We start from the raw sequence: 20,057 nt of genomic DNA, 5'->3' as shown, positions 1-20,057 counted from the left end.
AGAGCGGGCTAGTGGTGAGCGCATGTACATGCAGAAAGTGGGGACAAGTCTACATATAATGCTCTCCTACGTGCCTCGTGGATCTGGCTTTGCCTGTGAAAATTCCTTTCGCTCCTCAAACACATTTGAAACTCTCTGACTCAACAAAGTTGATCATCCTGAGGTAACACTTGTGTGCCAATGCAAAGCGCAGTGATGTTAGTCCTCATTTGGAGGCTAGGGTCCATTCCACGTGGTGTCAATGTTCGCAATAGACTCAAAATCATGTACTTTACTTTTTCTGTGCCATCCCCTCCTGACTTCTTCTAGCTATACACAAGATCAGCGGTTCTTAACTTTGTGACTTCTGTGGACTCCTAGTGAATCACTACTGGAAGCTGGAGACCGACACCCAAGCAATTTCTAAGACTTGATCCTAAAAGCAGTACAAACAAAACAAAGAAACAAGTAAACATCAAACTTAAACAGTTGCAGCCCACCTGAGTATTCTCCGCAAACCAAGGTTAAGAACCGCTGTACTACGTTAAGTTATAATGAACAGCATATAACTTTTCACCCTCCTCAGGACTAAAAGGATGTATTCCAGAAACAACTAGAGTATCATCTGATTTATTTGTTATAAATGTATTGATGGATATTTTATGTATAAAAAACGTATTTTAAAGATCTAAATTTCATATTGCAGTTCATTTATATTTTATTATTTGTCATATGCTTACATAGATATTTCAATCCGCTGTGCTTTTGGGAGTCAATTGGTTCTTCATCAAGAGTATAGGGATTGATTTTACTACATTTGCTAGCAAATATCAAAATTGCTATCAGTTACTTTTTTTCCTTAAAAATGTTAGTGTGTATTATCATTTAACTTCTTGCATGACTTGCGCTGTGTGCGTTTAAACTATTTCCTATACGGTACAGCCAACTGTGTGGGCTCAGGTACTAGCTGTTGTCCTGCTATGAAATGGATACATTACTTCTGAGCAAGAACTGGCCATATTTCCTTAATATTATCTGCAGATCTGGTCCCAGTTTGTCCACAGATCTGGCTTTGATACTTTACTATCTTTGTAATGTCAAGTTGATTGCAGGGAGAGCGGTATGAGTGCAGAGAACTTAGTAATGAGTGCTATGTGAGCGGTTGGCTTTGAGTGCAGGGTCGGTGGTGGGTATTGAGTGTAGGATAAGGGAAGTGTCTGGATGAGATCAGTGTGAGCTGTGTTTTTTGAGTTTGCAGGCAATGTGGTGTGCATTGTGAATTTAGGGAGTGTGGTGTGTCTGTGCATGCAGGGTGAGCAGTGAGCATTGTAAGTGCAGAGTAAGCAAGAGTTATGCATTGTAATAGGGCGAGCAGTGAGTTGTGAGAAGTGTGCATTGTGTATTGTGAGTGCAGGGGGAGAGGTATGTGTTGTGAATGCAGGAAAAGTGTTGTGCCTTTCTGAATGCAGTACTAGACGTATATATTGTGACCACAGGGAGATCTATGTCCATTCGGAGTACAACGTGAGCGATGTGCAAGTGCAGAGTGAGCGGTGTGCATTATGACTGCCGGCAGAACAGTGTCATTGTGAGTGCATGGGTAGTGGCATGTGTTATGAGTGAGCAGTGTATATAAAGTGGTGCGTACAGGGTGCAAGGATAGCTATGTGCAGGAGGATCGGTGTGTGCAGGGTGAGGGATTTGTATTGTGAGTGCAGAGAAAGCGGTGTATGGTTTATGATTCCAGAGTGAATATTGCTTTTTGTGTAAGTACAGGAAGAGCTGTGTGAGTTGTTAATGTAGGGTGAGTGATGTGTATATTAAGTGACGCGAGTGCAGGGTAACCTGTTTTTTCCTCCTGCTGCATACACATCCTTGATTGCCCTTGGATTTTTTTTTATTAATTGTATGTTTTGTACAACCGGGGACTGAGATATTGGTCTCCAAGGGGCACATGAGAAGTAAAACGCATGAAAGGTGATGGGAAGCTGTTTGTTATAATTCCAACCATTTGCAATCGAGTGGAGTAGCATCCCAACCCATCTTCTTTTGCTCAACCTGCCACCTCCGTTTCGACTCACCCCTATGCAAATCATCCTTGACCCTGTTACTTATGGAAACCGTCCAACCCGAACTGACAGGCCAGGTCCTCCCAAAACCAGAACAGAAGCAGTCCAGGTCCAAACTGAGGTGGTATGGTGAGCAAAAGAACGATGTGTTGGGATTCTACCCGAGTAATTGCCAGTGGTTAGACAAATTGCAAGCATATCTCCCATCACTTTTTGTGTTTCATGTACCGCCCATAGTGTTGTGGGTATGGCCAGACGTGGGCCCCATGCTCACTGTCACTGGAACCAAGCTGTACCGGGCAGATGAGCCCATAACTAGGGTAAAATTAGTCCTGGGTTGCATGTGTTCCGGTTCAGGAAGGACCTGGACTGTCTGATCGGGCTGGACTGTTCCCATAAAAAGTGTCAATACAGATTTGCATGTGGCTGGATCCAAACTGAGGTGGCTTTGTGAGCAAAATAAGGAGGGGTTGGGTGCTACTCTGAGCAGTTATCAGCGATTAGTCTAATTGAGAGCATTCATCCCTTCGCTTTTTGTGTTTTTCACATTTGAGAAGCGTCCTGGACCGAGCACTTTGCGCCCAAGTTATTCAGGTTTACAAAGATTGTTGTGTAATGCATTCTTGGACCGAGGCGGCTTTAAGAAGCCCTGCTCCGGTCAAGTATCGACATGCAGCTTTTGAGCGCTGGATTCAGGAGTGTCTTCTGCCAAACACGTTTTTAATGCTCCAGTGTGCATTCCCCGTGAATCCTTCAGTGCTTTTCTGTTACTTAGCACCACAGCTGTTGCTACTGAAGAAGTGCCCTAGAATCCTTATCACAAGTACTCGCACGGAAATGTTTGATGCGCATTTTTTTTTTAAGTAACAACTTTTTTTCTGGAGATAAGACTAATTGGCTGAGGAACGTGGAAAGAGTGGAGTGTCTGTCTTGGGCAGACGAAGCCACAGCTAATATGATAGTGCGGAGTACCGCCAAATCAGCTTTCCTAAAACTCATGTAAGCTTGACAAGAACACGGTCATCCTGGCTTCGAACTAAGCAACATACTTTCAGAAAACCTGTGGATGGATACATTTCCTTGATTAATGTGTTAAAATAAAGCCTAAACTGGGAGAACGCGGTTTGGATGGAGGAGGCTGCATGTTTACACCTGAAGTACCAGCCCTTCCATGCGTTCATGATTTGTAGGGGTTGAAGCCCAGGTACTTTGGTTGCACCCTCCAGGTTGCATTCAAAATGTTCTGCAGTTTGGCGCCCTGCGTCTGTTTTTTCTTCTGCAGGGTCTGTTGAGTGATTCGATATGAAGTAATTGCCAAGAAATTCCTGGCTCTCCTGGAACTGAGAGCAAGACTTTGCACGTATCCCGGCCCTTTCTTCCAGTATTCTTTGTATACCATGCGGATAACATTACACTAGATTCTCTAGCTCCTATGGAGCTTTTTCATAGAGGGCTTTACTTCACACATTCAGCCTAGCTGCATTATTCTGTAGTTTAATTCTATCAGTCACTTTCTTTGGCAGTCCTCTGCCTGCCAAAGTCCAATAGTTCAGTCTTGCTTTGACCTGCTTACATTTAGAAAGGTCGCTTGGCTCATGTTGCTTTAACCCTCGTAACTGGATCTTGGCATTCCCTACCCAGTATGCTGAAAGGGCAGGCGTATTTTAGACGCATATTGGTATGCCCTCCTTGTGATCTTGAACAGGGCAGATGAAGCATTTTGCAAATCTCAAACGTGTGAGAAGTTTTTTTTTCTAGGATTCTTAACAAAGTTCGGTGTAAAACTTAAACTATACGAGGTTTGCAATCTTTAACTACCCCCCCCCTCCCCCTAACACACACACACATTTTGCTGACAATTATGAGCTTTGCGGTAGTTTGCATCCCAAAAAAGTAAAACTGCACTGACAAAAAATGTGCTCATATTTTCCATTATGGCTAGGTTTGATTATAATTAAAATATTGCAGGGATAAATCTTGAAATGCACAGACTAATTTACCCTTGAAGGTGAATTTGTACTGGGAAACGTTGTGAATGTTGGTAATTGAAACTATACTAAAACGTTCTTAGTTTAAGGAAACATTGGTCACTCGTAGTGTATAACGTGTGAGAAGAGAGGGTTGGGGGTTGAATTCGGGGGGCGGAGGGGGGGGGGTGATCTAGATTTCTTGGTGTGATTATGGTTGTTAGGTTATTTGGGAAGTTGGTCCTATCAGGGCCGGCTCTAGGGCGGTGCGATCGGTGCCACTGCACCGGGCGCTGACTAGCGTTGGGGGGGGGGGGGGGTGTCATTTTTGCAAGCATATTAACATTTTAGAAGCACCTGCTGCCGCGTTCCTGCCCTCTTGCAATTTTCAGGCATCAATTAAAATGTCAAGATAACTGGTGATTAATCGTTTTCCTAGAAAGAGACCAGAGGTTTGTCTAGTGTAAATTTTGACTCATCCTAAGGTAGCACATAGGGTTAAAATGCCTTCTGCTAAGAACGTGTACTATGATAACAAAGTGCATATAATGTAAATTGGTCAGAAGGTTGCTGCTTCTTTAAGAGTTCCTTTTGCAAGTTTGTTTAAAAGTCAAAATACTAATATAGAACATTGAGCTATTGTCATCCAAGAGCTGCATGCGAACTGCAAGGTATGTTAGAGCTATGTTTTTTGCCCAGTCTTTCATCATCCTAATCTTGAGAAAAGGGTTAATTTTGGTAGAAAACAAATCTTAATTGTAAAGAGAACCCCAAACAATGATGCTACATTTTAAATTCTGAATTTGTGCTTTTCCAGAATAAGGACTCTCTAAACTGTAATGCCTACCAGTATTGATGACCTGTCATTTCGACACTACACCTTGTAGTCCTGTCTGATGTAAGATTTCCTATACACTGATTTACACACACAATTGTCTCGCAATGTGTGTGTGATGTAAAGTGCTTAGACACCTTACACTGGTATGAGTGGTGCTATAAAACTAAATTAATCTGAGAGACCGTGTTCATGGCGTCTTGAGGGGCACTGTTAACGGGTGCAAGTGAGGGAATCTGTGGCAAAGGCGGTCATTGGGGAGGGGGGCAACAGACTATGCCATACTGGGCACCACCAGTGTTAAAGCCTGCCCTGGGTACTATTCACAACATTGTACTGCTACTATAAATGAGAGCGACTCAGCCCACGAATAGTGAGTTTGTTTACAGCCGTGGGATGTCATAATAACAGTACTGGATGTATGTTGGCTATCGACCCTGAAATGTACATGTTCCTCCTTGTTCTGGATACATTTAGGCAGTGATTAATAAAAAAAAAAAGTTTAAAAAGTGTGAGGTTAATCGAAGGGGTAGAAAATTTGGATGCACCTTTGTGAAACCTAAATAGGAAAGTAAGACTCTGTGAAGCATGTCCACATTTTTTGTTGAGGTGTACATTAACCAGAAGGGTATCTTGTTATATGTGCTTGTTAGAAATAAGGGTCTCTATTTGGCAATGGCTTGCACCGATGTCCAAGTAGGGACCCTTCTTCCTAGTCGGGATAAGGGGGATACACTTCTACAATAACCCATGCTCATCCCCTTGGTAGCTTGGAACTAGCAGACAGGCTTATCTCAAAGGCAGTGTGTAAAGCATTTGTACACTCATGTTGTAATACAGTAAAAACACTACAAATGGACACCACACCAGTTTAAAAAATAAGTACTACTTATCTAAAGCCAACAAGACCAAAAGGACAAAAATCCATTATACAGTAATAAAATGACTTTCAAAAGGTAGAAACAGTTCTGTTCAAAGCAAATTGCAGATACAACATTTTAAACACAAAGTACCTTGGATGCGTCAAAAGCAAGAACAGCCACAGGGAAGGTGATGCGTTGGTTCCTTACGCACAAGGAAGGTGATGCATCGGTTCCTTACGCACAAGGAAGGTGATGCATTGGTTCCTTACTCCAGGGCATGGTGATGCGTTGGGTCCTTACTGCCACGCAGGGGAGGTGATGCGTTGGTTTCTTACTGCGGCCCGATGTCCTTGTAGACTTGGCGCCACGGTGTGATGCATGAGGATCTGGGATGTGGCAGTTCTCGATGTGGCATCAACGGTACTTTTGTTGATTTCTTCAGCTGCAGTCCCACGATGCGTTGGTTCTTGCAGCTGCTAACCAGGGCCTGCATCGGAATCAGTGCAGTGATCTCGGCCTTCGTAGATCGATGTGGCGTGCAGAGATTTCTCGAGCCGAGAATAGGCGCTGCGCCGGTTTCTTCGACAAGGCGACAGAAACAGGTACGGATGTGTTGCGCCTCTCGTCGTTGCATTACTTTCCAGCTCCCAACAGAAGTAACAACCCCCAGAGGCCCTGAACAGCAGCAGGCACCTTTTGTCGATCAGAACTCTCAGCAAGAGAGTTCTGGTGAGCTGGAATTGTAGTCTTGGTATCCCGAAGAATACAAAACCGGGGCAAGCTCTACTTCAAGCCCATTGAGATATTCCTGAAGCAGGGGACACCGCACACAGCAAAGTCCTTATCCTTTAGTTGACCGAAGCAGCCGCTGCAGGCCAAACCCAGACAGCACACAGCAATGGGGCAGTACTTCTCCTCAGTTTCTCTAGCTCTTCTCCTTGGCAAAGGTTCCTATTGAATTTTAGAAGTGATCTAAAGTTCAGGGGTCTGGGCCCCACTCTTTATAGCACAAATTCCTTTCTTCTCTGGTGGCCGAGAAGCTCTTTTCCCAGCCAAAACCAGTTCTGTCCTCTCTGGTGCAGCTTCCTGGTAGGAGGTGGAGACAAAATTGTCAATGGCAGACCAGGCCCATTCATGTGTGAAAAAACTCTGAATGCAGCCCAGGTCTATTCAGCCCAGCCCTTACTGACCCTGCAAATGCAGGACAGACCTCACCCCCCCCCACCCCCCATCCTCACCCAAGTGTCTGTCTGAAAACAATGCACATCCCCAGCCGCTGTTACTTCAAAGCCAGACAATCAATTCACAACCTAGCAGAGGCGCACAGGATGGCTAAGCAAGAAAGTACCTACTTTCTAAAATGGGATTTTCAAACACATAATATAAAAATCAGTCTCACTAAAAGATGCATCTTTGTATTCTGAGTTCAGGCATACTAATTTTTATCTTCCTATCTTGTACCAATGGGAAGTTATATTTATAAGATGTTATAAATTAACTCCTATTCTATCCTATGGGACAGATAGCCTTTCAATAGTGAAAAACGAAATTGGCAGTATTTCACCATCAGGACATGCCACACACATCAGGGCGTGTCCTACATTTCACATAGACTGCACCCTGCCCACAGAGGTAAATTCGGCCTACCTTGGGATGACTCGCATGTAAGAAAAAGGAAGGTTAGGGATTGGCAAGTGGGTGCACTTGCCAAGTCGAAATGGCAGTACCAAACTGCACACAGACTGTGCAGTGGCAAGTCTGAGTTACATTTACAGGCTGCTTATGTGGGGGCACAACCAGTGCTGCACGCCCACTAGCAGCATTTGATTTACAGACCCTTGGCGCACACAGTGCACTGTACTAGGGACTGACTAGTAAATCAAATATGCCAATCATGGAATAGTCAATTCATAACAATTTACAGGCGGCATTTTCACGTTGGTACTGAACAGCAGTGGCAAAGTGTCCAAAGCATCTAGACCAGCAAAAACAAAGTCTGATCCACAGCAACATAACAGGAGGCAAAGACACAACTACAGGGGAAACCCACTCCAATGATGCCAGGACTAACAGTGCTTTTATGTTCAGCTTCCTTTCCCGATAAGGCGCAAAAGTTTTAGTGGACAGATAACACACTATACAGTAGGGTGCTTGAAAAAATGCATATTTGCAATTTGGCGATGGTGAAAAGTATATGGTGATGCAGGATGGCCAGAGTGATGCTCTTATGTTGGTTTTGGTCTCTGTGTGACTGATTTGTAGAGCGAGGAACAGAATGTATGAAGGCTTTTCAAAGAAACCACGGTCAACATTGAATTATTTTATGGATCTTTAAAGTGATTCATCGCATTGTGTTAGAACCCAAATGGCATGTTGTATCCTGTCACTAATTTACTTAATGGAGCCAGAGTTTCAAAAGAGCAGTGGTGAGTCCACTTTCCCTTATTGTTACATTTATTTGCGTTGGTATCAGTTTTCAAGAACACTGAAAGTTGGCATTCAGACAAAGGAGGGTTTAATCTTAAATCTACTTATAAAAAGTGCTTTGGTTTGATTTTCAGGTTTTTATTTATTAATCTCATCTCAATCTGTTTTCAGTTGTGTGAATTTGGGAACTGCAGACAAAACATTTATTTTCAGGAGAATATGGATGTTTGGAAGTTGATACAAGGATCAGTGAATTATTTTGTGTGCCTCAAAATGAATGAAAAGAACATTTTTGTTTTCTGTATATATCTGGATATCCATCTAAGTGATTTAAATAATTTGTTGGCTTTTTTGTGTCTGTGAAATATACCATATGTTGTAGGAAGATTGTTAGACCCGGCGGTTGCCGTCCGGCAGGGAGGCATCGAAGCCAGTCAGAACCCCCCGCTCTAGCTAGAATGAGTACCATACACATGCCTGATAACCTGTGCTCACCTCTAGTTTGCTTGGCACCGAGCAGTTGGCTTATCCTCAGGGCCCAATTGTAAAGCATTGGCATAACACCACCCTCACAACACGCTGCGTTCACCTCCGAGATACTCCACACCATATGTATAAAACACTTGTCTTTATATTACACACACACTGAAATCAAAATGAGATCCACATTGTATATACACTTCACAGTTATATGCAATTGTCAAACTTCCCCATTGAAATCAAACAAGATACACATCGTATATATCCTTTGCAGTTCTATGCCATTGTTGAGCTTTCCCTTTCACAGAAAGGTCAACCAGTCACAGGTCTTGGACTATGCCTCATAACCCAGTTGCTCAGTCGTCTACAACACCAACCAACGATACATTTTGCCCCAGCTAGTGACCAGTTGACTAGGTAGTTGGAACCACCTATCACAGAAAGAAACAGTTACTTAGTTTCATCCATCCGGATTAGACCTCCAGGTGCCCAACGGCACCTGCACAAGTGCGGACCACGACACACCCCCCCCTCACCCCGCGATCCCTCTCCCCATAGACATACACACACCACCTGGGTCACAACCTTTTAAGCCTGGAGATGTGTTTCCCATTAGGCAGACTTGTGAACTGCTGTAACTTCAGACGGTATGTAGCAGGTGCCCACAAGGCACATGAACCCCTCAGGCTTCCTCAAAATGTTCTCCACAACGAAGTACCTTGTGGCGTGGGTCCAAGGAGAGGGAGCCAACAACCTCGTACAGAGGCCTCGATGTCGGGCACTGTCGTCATCCCTGATCTGGAGGATGAAGACAGTCTCAGCTCAGGTTCCCACAACACCACTTGGACACCACGCGCTCTGGAGCGCAGGCTAGCACAGGTCTCTCAGACTTTGCAAGCTTAGCGCAGACTCCTCGAACTTCTAACATCTCAGCACCTCGAGTGGCTGCTGATCCTTACAAACCCATTCCTCTGCACAGTGTGATGATGGTGTACATCAGGATGGCCCTTGTCCCAACCAAGGATCCCTTACACCTGTTTCCTCAGCACCCAGTACAGTCCTTATGATCTTTTGGAAACAGTGCGATCCTTTGTGTCCCTGGGATCTCGTGGACTGGAGGCCAGATAACCGACCCTTGACAAGTACTTCAGGACCCTGGCCACAACAGTTGGCACTAAGCTGCAGGCCTGCAACGTCCAGACATAATCCACCCAGCGATTATTCCCCTGCCTGGAGCACTGCAAGCCCTAGACCTTCACAAGTCTGCGGATAATCCAATTGCAGTTCCTCCTGTCCTAATGATCCCTCAAGTCCCAGCATCGATGGCCTTTGAAGATGAAATTAATTTAAGAAGCCACTTTTGAAATGCACAGGCCATATCCAAATTCTGTCCTGTCTGCCATCCTACCACTGAAGGTTAGATCAATCTATTTAATGGGGCCAAGACCCTGTCCCTTGGAATGCAGGTGCCAATTCCACCCCCACGCAACATCCCAGAAGGGCCCCTCAGAGTCAGAGGACCGCACTATCCCTTGATGCAGTAGTTTATGACCTTCAATTAGGAATGCACAGATACCCAAATGTGGATTGGAGACAGGCTGACAGGCGCCACAAGCCTCAAATTGCCCTCTTTCCCAAAAGTGGCATTTCCACACACATAATGTTGAATCCACTCGTACTACCGGAGATGATTCGCCATTATGAACTCATTGATATAAAACACAATAATGCTACAACTCTGCCTGTAGGAAATACTGATCAATAGCCTTTCCCCTCATTCCCCCATGCAAATCCATTGCAAGAAGCAGGCCCCGTTGTGCCGAACACACTACCTGGTGCCATTCATGCCCCTTGTAACGTGCACATGCTTCACCTCTTCCCAACACTTCTCCCTATAACCAGAGAGAACTCCAATATAACGGGAGACATGCAGCACCTTTGCACATAGCTCTATAAATGGGAAACTGAGTAACGGTAACCTGTGCACACATGCCTCACTAGTGGCACAATCGATGAGCTACCTCTGTGGACGCACAACCAGTACTACAGACCCACAGAGGAGCTTTCGAGATGCATGTCCTTGGTGTGCGTCTTTCCTCTTGACAAGGGACCTACAGCAACTCGAATCAGCCATTCATGTATATGACTAGCACAGCGTTGTGGCACTGAATGACAGTGTCCAACTCGCTCAAAGTCCTAAGGCTAGCATCCAGATCAGCGGAAAGCTGGGAAGGAGAAAAGCACAGTCATTTGAAGGCACCCTATAAAGGGCCATTTCCAGCAAAGATTTTAAAATTATCTTCCATGTTTAGTATTACTTCCCAACCCACAGGGAAGGGGGCTAATATATAAAAATAGGGCACACTACATATGGTGGTTATTGCACTCTCAGAGTGAAATTTAAAGTTATTTCTTACTTTGATGTCAAAATCTGATTTAATTTTGAAATCAGATTTTTGATAACTTGATTAGAAAAATAACTTTATAGAAACACGCTTAGACAGTCTTGAGTGATAACTCTTAAAACCAGTTCTGCCACTCATGACCACTTCAGAGCCAGAATTCACATTCTTGGCTGGGAACAACTTTGGCTCAGATGACAATAACCTGCCTCTGAGCCCAAGAACAGTAGATGAATTTTAACTGCTGACCACATAAAAGGGATTAGCTAGATGGGCCTGGACAGTTGGTAGATCAGAGGACAGCATTAGCATAACAGGGTAGGCTTCTCCTGTTAATATCCATAACCCTGCTAGACAACCAGGCTGAAGTCACTGTTAGGGAGAGTGTTAGTTTTTACCTTGTGGCGTAGGAGAAAAGGTCTTCTAAATAGGGGTGTGGAGTCATGCCTGCCCAATGGCAGAAGAGTTCTGCCATATTGAAACAAGGGAACAAGGGTAATATTTCCAGTAGGGCAAAGGAATCGTGTTGCAAAAGGAGGTAAGGGACTGCAAAAAAATAATAAGGATTACATCTCAACATTTCCCCAATTACCTCCACCACTTCATAACATTCATAGATCTGGGAGGCTACACATGGATAACAGAGCCCTACTGGAAGAAGACTTCTGCTGGAAGAATTTTACTGCCACCCAATGACTTGCTCTCCAAAGGTCAAGTATTTAGCCTCCTGTTTTCCTGCTTCAGAGAGATACATAAAGCAGAAAGACTTATGACTCCAAGAAGACCCAACTGACCATAGAGAAAAAGACCATGCTGGAGACCGACCTGGTGAAAAATCACGTGCCCAGAGGAGCTAGGGGCTCCAATTGATCAGCAGAACCTTTCCCAGCAGTTGGAGACAAGGGACCAGCAAGTGACATTTGCCCAGAAAAGTCACTCCCTATTTCGACAAGAAAAATAGGTTCGCCCAGCTCAGTTTTTTTTCCACTCTGAAAATGGGTTCAAAGGTATCCATCCTTTATGATTACAGCTTTCAGCCTGGCCCTTCTGGAGGATTTTGACTTTAAAAAGAGTGAATACATTCAAACATAAAATCTTGGACTGCGGCTAGGTGGCAAATCTAGCCAGCTGATGAAGCACTCTCAGCGGTCATGAGTTCCGACATTACATTGCGCTGAGATTTTGACATCAAAATGAACGGCCTTGGTGAGTCTGATCTCCCCTCCATCAAGGTCTAGCTGAAATAAGTCCTAGGTCCCAGTCAACTGTGAACTGTTATTTTCAATTTTTTTGGGCTGTATTTGCCTTAAAAGTTCATCTCTCTGGTTTCTCTTTATCCTATTTTGACAATCTATTGTGTTCTTTGCATTGAAATTGTTGGCAATGCAAAAGTTGAACTCCGACTTCTCAGGCAATTGCATGCTGCTTAAGCCATAACTACCAAACACCGAGCAGAGATTCTCTCAGGACTTTGTTTTACTTATCCACATTGTTTAAGTTAGCATGGGTTACCTCTTTCCAAATTAACAACCCCATTTCTGACACGCTTGCATACAGATCTCTACACATTACACCATCAGGTTTTCTTAACACTAACCCTGATTTAGAAGATGATGATGACAATTATAATCAGCCACATCACATCCCTGCAATGGCTATAACATAGATCCACCTCAAGATACAGATCTAGGTCTATAACCAGCAAAACCTTCCCACTCCTCATGATAATACTGCATTAATTGCTAGGCAGCTAATTACCACGAAGTGCCTTTACACAAAAACATTGGAGGAAGATTTTTTATTTGAAACAATACAAAGCACGCGCAGAACAACACAAATGTGGCCTATGCTTAAAGGTATGTTGAGACATCCTAATGATATTTCCCAGAAGACAACAAAAGAGGGGGCAGGAAATAGTACAAGAAAGGAAACCTATATCTAATTAATCTATCAGGTGTTATTTAGATGCTGCAGATACTGCAGCTAGAGGAATCAACACTAGCATTATGCTCAGAAGACCTGCATGACTCAGACTTTCTGGTTTTAAACCAGAAGTGCAACAAACCATTCTTAATGCACCTTTTGATAATGAACACATTTTTGGCCTCAAATAGACCAGTTCCTTGAAAAAAGATACTGAAGTAGCAAACTCTATGAGGGCACTTCAATCTTCTTCTACCAAAGGTTCCTTTTGTTGCTCCTTTTACAGAGTCTCCAAAACTAACACTAACACCTCAGATGTGGCTGCATCGTCATATAAAACACAAACACTATCTTCCCCCTCTAGAGGATTCTACAAGGGTAACTATAGAGGAAACAGTTTTGAAGGAAGAGGGACAGGTACACCAACACATACCCTCCTAGTCCTCTAACAAGCTGTGACTTGATACAACTTCCCCCGACCATTCATCACCTTTCGAGGGAAGATTACAACAGTTTCTTTCCACTTGGCAAGCCATCACAACAGACAAATGGGTTTTGGGTATTATCCAACATGGTTATTGTCTGGAGCTTACCAGCAATCCTCCCAATATTCCTCCTCACATTCACAAACTCTTGCTACAATACTAACAGCTTCTTAAACGAGAGGTTCAAGCTCTTCTAACAAAAGAAGCTATCGAACCAGTTCCATTAAAACATCAAGGGTCAGGAGTTTACTCAATGTACTTCCTAATCCCCAATAAGGATGGGTCTCTACCACCAATCTTAGATCTCAGACCGTTAAACCTATACATCTGTCAAAACACTTCCATATGGTTACCCTTCAAGTGCTTCCACTTCTACAAGGCACTTCCATATGGTTACCCTTCAACAAGTGCTTCCACTTCTACAAGGCACTTCCATCTGGTTACCCTTCAACAAATGCTTTCACTTCTACAAGGCAACGTTATGTCCACAGTAGACTTGAAGGACATATATTTCCATATTCCTATCCATCCAGCACATCGCAAATATCTCAGATTTGGGATAGCAGGAAATCACTAAATTCAAAGTACTTCTTTTGGAGTGACTACTACACCCAGAGTATTCACAAAATGTCTAGCAGCGTTAGCAGCTCATATAAGAAAACAACAAATTCATGTCTTCCCATATCTGGACGATTGGCTCATCAACGCTAACACACATAGAAAATGTTTATAACACACTCAAGATACCATAAACCTTCTCCGTCGATTGGGATTTACAGCCAATGCACAAAAGTCCCACCTTCAAACCTCACAACTATTCTGTTAACATTTATATCGCGCTGGGATACTCAAGAGTGTACAGGCGCGGATGCCACATGAGAACGCTCCAGAACTGAAAGCAACTGCAACTTAGATGAACAGCAGGGTTTTTTAACCATTTCCTAAACAGCCTAGTGTCTTGCATATTACACAGTTCATATGGAAGGGAATTCCAAGCTTCTGCTGCATTATAAGATAAGGAACTGCCCCCCATTCGCGTAAGACGAAAGTGGGGGATTACTGCAACACACTGCGAGGCTTAATGCAATTGTCTTTGTGGTGCGTAAAAACTAAAACGTCTCCTGAGATATAGCGGGCCAGATCCATGAAGGGCTGCATGGGCCATAGTAAGGGCTTTAAATATGGCACGTTGAGCCACAGGGAGCCAATGCAAATCATGCAAATGTTTTATGCTTGACGTTCCCGGTTAGTTAAGCAAAGCTCAGGCTACAGCATTTTGTATTACTTGCAGTTTCTTTAACTGGTAAACTGGCAAGCCAATGTATAATGCGTTAGCATAGTCAATGTGTGTAAGAATCTGGGCGCGGGTAACCATTTACTTGGCTTCATGGGTAGAAAGGGGAAGAACTTCCTAAGGGATTTCAGTGAACCAAAGCACGGTCCAGCTAGTTTCTTTATCTGCGTGGAAAAACAGAGATCTTCATTAAACCAGGCTCCCAGGTTCCTAACTGGTTGACCCGCAGATTTCGGTAGAGGATAATCTGCCGGCCAAAGGGCCTCCCTAAACTGCGGAGGAATGGACCCATACAAAAGAACCTCTGACTTGTCCTCGTTAAACTTAAGCTGAGCAGATGCGACACATTTAAAGACTGCTGTAAGACAGTCTTTGGCCTGGTCCTGGGACAAGTCATACATGATGATCTTAGCTCCCAGCTCCTCCGCGAGATGGATCAAGGAAGTAACATATATGTTGAAAAGAAGAGGACTCAAAGTGGAGCCCAGCGGAACTCCATAAGTCCCCTTTTCAGGGACCAAGGAAAACTGAGGTAGCCATACTTGCTGCGATCTATCCTCTAGGAAAGATTTAAGCAAATTCCACGCTAGACCAGAGACACACGAAGTTCGAGAGACGGGCTAATAGTTGGAAGTGAGGCACCTCATGAAAGGGAGCAGAGAGGTCTAATAAAATCAGAGCCGCTCTGCCGCCCGCATCCAAACATTCTTTAATTGCTTCTGACATTTCAAAAAGGGCCATCTCTGTACTCTGTGGCCCGAACCCCAATTGGGCTGGATGGACCAGGCCAGATGTTTCAACAAAATTAGTGAGCTGTTTGTAAACCGCATTCTCACTCACTTTCGCTACAGCCGGGAGAAGAGAAATCGGGCGGTAGCTAGCGGGCGTTGAAGGGTCCAAAGAAGGCTCTTTTAAGAAAGGTAGCAGTTTGACCTGCTTCCACTCTCATGGAACTGTGCCGGTCTGAAGGGACATAATGATGAGGGTATTATCCACTGGATTGACCACCTCTGCAACAGCGACTAACAACATGGCCTAACAAGGGTCAGCCGGTTTTCTGCGATTTGAGGATAGACATTGAATCTTGAGGAGCAATGGGAGAGCATACCAACAAAGAATGAGAAGATGTACTAGAAATAGAGATATTCTGACCTGTCTGACCTGGGGTACTAGTCCAGAAATTGGTCTGATCTTGTCAATAAAGAAACTAGATTGTTTCTCACACTAGGTGTCCGAGGTAGGAAGGGTAATACTCACTAGGCCAGGGGCTAGACAGCTCTGAACGATTGAAAATATTTCTTTAGCATTGTTTTTAGACCTAGATATGCGCTCTGCATAATAACTGCTTTTGGCCTGCCTAATGGAAGCGTAATATGCTTTCTGAGCAATCCTTAATGCTACTTTGGCAAGGGGGCAATTTTTGACTGTGCTGTTTTTGTTCTTTGAGCTCGCTGGAAAAACATGGTTTAGAGGGGGAGTTTCTTGCTCGCTTGTAAGAAGGGGGCGGTGATAAATGTTTCACCACCTGCGAGATCCAGCTAGTAAAGGTCTCCAACGCTCCACCCTAGATCCATGGAAAAGGTAGGACAAGTGTCTACCAAGGCCCAACTCAAAGCAAATGGATTGATTCTATGAGAGGGTCTGCCTTGGTGATGGCCATTAGTTGGATCGGGCATCTGAATGGTCCATGACAAATGGATCAGAAAATGATCCGACCAGGAGACTCAAAGGGGTTCTTTAACACATAAAGGAAAATTGGATCAAACCGAGTCGAAGATGTGTCCACCACGGTGCGAATGGGATCTAATCCATTGGGTGAGTTGAGCGAGGGTGCGTGAATCGCAAAGCTCTCTAGTGTCACTCGCCTCCACGTAGTCCAAGTGGATATTAAAGTCCCCAACGAGTAAAAAATGTGAGAATCGCAGGGCCCGGGGAACAATGACCTCGTCTGGGCTTTCAAGAATGCTTCTGTGGGCACGAGGGGCATTCAAACTAGTGTGCCACCCAGTGTAAAATGAGGTGATATAATGATGGAACATTGAACTTTCTCTTGACCCTCCAACCTCCATACCCTACTCTAAGGATGCCCCCCTTGCAAAAGAATCCACCCAAGGCCCTACATCCAACTAACATCTGTCTCCCCAAACTCCCTTCTCGGCAATTCAGACCACCAAACTCAACCCCTTGCAATTGAAAAACGATGCAACTTGGGCCTAACTCAACTATATCCATGAACAAATCGTCCTCCGTTTACTTGCTTGCTTCAAGCAGACATTGCACATCTCTGACCCCCTTCCTGTTGCACTTGTAAAACATCTCAGCCCTGGGAGCTGTCAAAATCTCCTGTGAATAATGTGGAATCGACTGGACTAAAAAAATAAATAGTAAAAATTGCCCTGGAGGATTGCCTCTGACTCCAGCCTAATGGCCTTTAAGGTTAGAGGTACACCGACCTGTTGGCCAACAGGTCAGTGTACTCCTTCCCTGCCCCATAATGCTACATCATCCGAATATGGACCCAATGCATCACATTTAGAGTCCTTATGAATTTGAATATGGAAGAATCTTTGTCTGCGATTTGATGGTCCAAATAATCAAGATTTGGATGTGATAAATGTTTCAGTTCTTGTAAATTAGCCACATATTTTGTGTTAAAAAGATCATCTATGCTTTACATATGCTTTTGGGTCATTACAAACTGGAATTCAAAATACAAAAATGCTTCCAATTTCTCAACATATTTCAATCATTCAAATAAAATGCCCAGATTTTTTAGGAAACACTTAAGTGTGTAACATTTCCTCAGCAGTTCCTACACTGCTCTATGTAAGAGTTGCTGGCCCTGCAAGGGTTGTCCATGGTGAGGAAGAATTGGTATCTGCTGATGGCCATATTGGTTGTATCTCTTTATGGAGGCCCATGATCGAGGCCATGGAACTCCATTTGAGCGCCCAAGTCACTTGGACAGTGGTCCCCCTTTCCTCATATACCCAGTTTAGATTCCTGTGTTCCCTTGTGGTTGGCTGGGGTAGGGTGTCAAAACTGTGTATTCCATGGGGGAGGGGGCTAATAGTCCTAACCTGTGGGAGTAAGTAGTAAGATGCAAGACAATGATGGTTCTTTGTGGAAGAGGCTGCTATATTTGTCAACCGTTAATCAAAAACAGTAGCAAAAATACAGTATTTGTGATTCATAAATTTTTTTAAATGTACAGTAGTTTATTTAACTGGGAAAGTAGTTGATCCATTTAAAATTGGAAACCAATGCCGGTTTTGGAAGCACCACATAGCAGACGTGACTGCAGTGTGAATGGTGCTTAAAAAATGCATTCAAATGCCGAAGTTTGTGTCAAGCCATTCATGAAATACTTGCAAGAAAAATAGTGTACATTAGGCCATATGTACAGATATGTTCATGCTTATGCGTTCGATATGTTTGTCAAATATAGCACACAGCTGTTCACGTTATTGATAAATGCATGCAACCACTCGTGGGACAAACACTAAAAGATGACATGGCTTTTACTTTCGTTTTCAACAGGCATTTCGGATGCAGACATCATCAACATCACTCTGCCGACAGGCGTCCCCATTCTCCTAGAACTCGATGAAAATATGCAGCCTGCTAAACCTCATGTGTTCCTGGGGGACCAGGAAGCCATCCAAGCTTCCATCACCAAAGTGGAAAATCAAGGGAAAGTTAAAACTGCTGACGAAATAACTGCGCCCTGATGCTGTTCTTCTGTGTACAGAAATTAGGGGGGCTCGAGTGTTGCACAGTGTGTTACTGAATGTGTTTAAATTTGTGTAGAGTATATATTATACTTGACCCCCCACCTTCCTCTTTACCAAATGATTATTTTTTTACACCTTCCCTTAAAACATGGCTTTGCCTCAGATTTTATGAAGTTATTTTTATTTTTATTGAAGATTTTGATTTATTTTTTTCCGATACGCTGCCATTAAATATTTAGCCGACCTTTGCATTCCTCTAATTACGCGAATGCGGGTGCTTGCCACTGATCCCCTTTTCGAATCCGTATTTCAGTGGTCTAATCTTCCTTTTTTTATGCTATACATTCCAAACTGCTTCCCTATCCTCCTTTTTACCCGACCTTTTATTTTCACTGAATTGTATCTGTTTACATTGAGCTCTGAAAAGTCCATCACTTTATTATATTAGGCCCCCTGAGATTCCCTCTTTAGAACAATATGAGCAGCTTTAACATTTTGCAATATATGAAATTCATTTTTTCATTTATGCTCTGGGGTCTTGAAGTTGTCTTGCACTCTTTCCATCTAGCCTAGGTAAACCAGCATTTGGGTTTGTGACCACTTTTCCGACTTTGTAAGAAACATTTTCTTTGGAAAAGCCTCCTTCAGACATGTTGTTCTTTCAAACTAAATTTAAGGTTGTTTGATTAGATCAGTTAACATTTGTTGTTACTGTAAGGGCAGGTATCGTCACTAAAAATGCTCAAGTCAAATGACTCTATCCTTCTATTGGTCTAAGTAGAGGTCTGTCGGTCCCTCTATCTTACTTTACATATACATTTTGAATGCTTGATGATGGTATGGCGTTAATGGCAAAAATGCCTTTTAAAAGAGGCTAGTAAATGCAGCGCTTACTTACATTTAAGCAGCACAATAAACCACTCCGAAGTCTAATAAAGTACAACTTCTGGTCGTGCTATAAATGTATGGCAACAGTAGCTTAATATTGGCTAAGATTTGCTTGAGTGATATTAAGAATGATGCAACTGCTGGTTAAAACATAGCACTTGTATTATGTTGACTCATATAAAAAGCGTATTTTAGTTATGCTGATTGTTTTGTCAAAAGAAAATAACATTATCTCATAAATCTGTGTCCCGAGTGTTCATTCAGGTAGTCATGTTGTACATTAAGGGTCCAGCATAGCGGTGAAGAATGTTGTACTAACCTCATCATTCATATATGTTTTTACTTGTACGCACACAATGTAGAGAAACCTGTGTCAAGGAGTAGGAGAAAAAAATAAATAATTAAAGGCCCATTGTCGCACAACCGCTAAAGCTGAGGCACACTCATTTAATTCAGTTTGGTAAGTATACTTGGTTCCATTGTGTTGGACCCAGGTTTTTTTTAAAAAACTGGTGTAAGTGTAAGTGCTCGAACAGCCAGGTCTTCAGCTTCTTCCTGAAGGAGAGGTGGTCTTGGGTCAGGCGGAGATGTGGCTGGTTCGTGGGATGTCGAGGATGAGTCTGGCTGAGGCGTTCTGGATCCGCTGGAGTCTCTTCTGGAGCTTGGCGGTGGTCCCGGCGTAGAGGGCGTTGCCGTAGTTCAGTCGGCTGG

General features: G+C 43.5%; 1 protein-coding gene across 3 annotated transcripts in view; it reads left to right on the top strand.

Moving 5' to 3' along the window:
- The window catches only part of BPGM (bisphosphoglycerate mutase), a 214,142-nt gene extending 194,556 nt beyond the window's left edge, over positions 1-19,586 (top strand). For all 3 annotated transcript variants that reach the window (XM_086921155.1, XM_086921147.1, XM_086921163.1), the window contains exon 3: positions 18,265-19,586. In XM_086921155.1, the coding sequence (XP_086777281.1) occupies positions 18,265-18,455 (191 nt within the window). In that variant the 3' untranslated portion in view covers positions 18,456-19,586. The remainder of the gene's footprint in view (positions 1-18,264) is intronic.
- The last annotated feature ends 471 nt before the right edge of the window (positions 19,587-20,057 follow it).

This window comes from Lissotriton vulgaris, chromosome 1_1, assembly GCF_964263255.1.
Source record: "Lissotriton vulgaris chromosome 1_1, aLisVul1.2, whole genome shotgun sequence".
NCBI classification, from domain to species: Eukaryota; Metazoa; Chordata; class Amphibia; order Caudata; family Salamandridae; genus Lissotriton; species Lissotriton vulgaris.
Note: the sequence above shows the minus strand (reverse complement) of the source record. Positions and strands in the feature narration are given on the sequence as shown.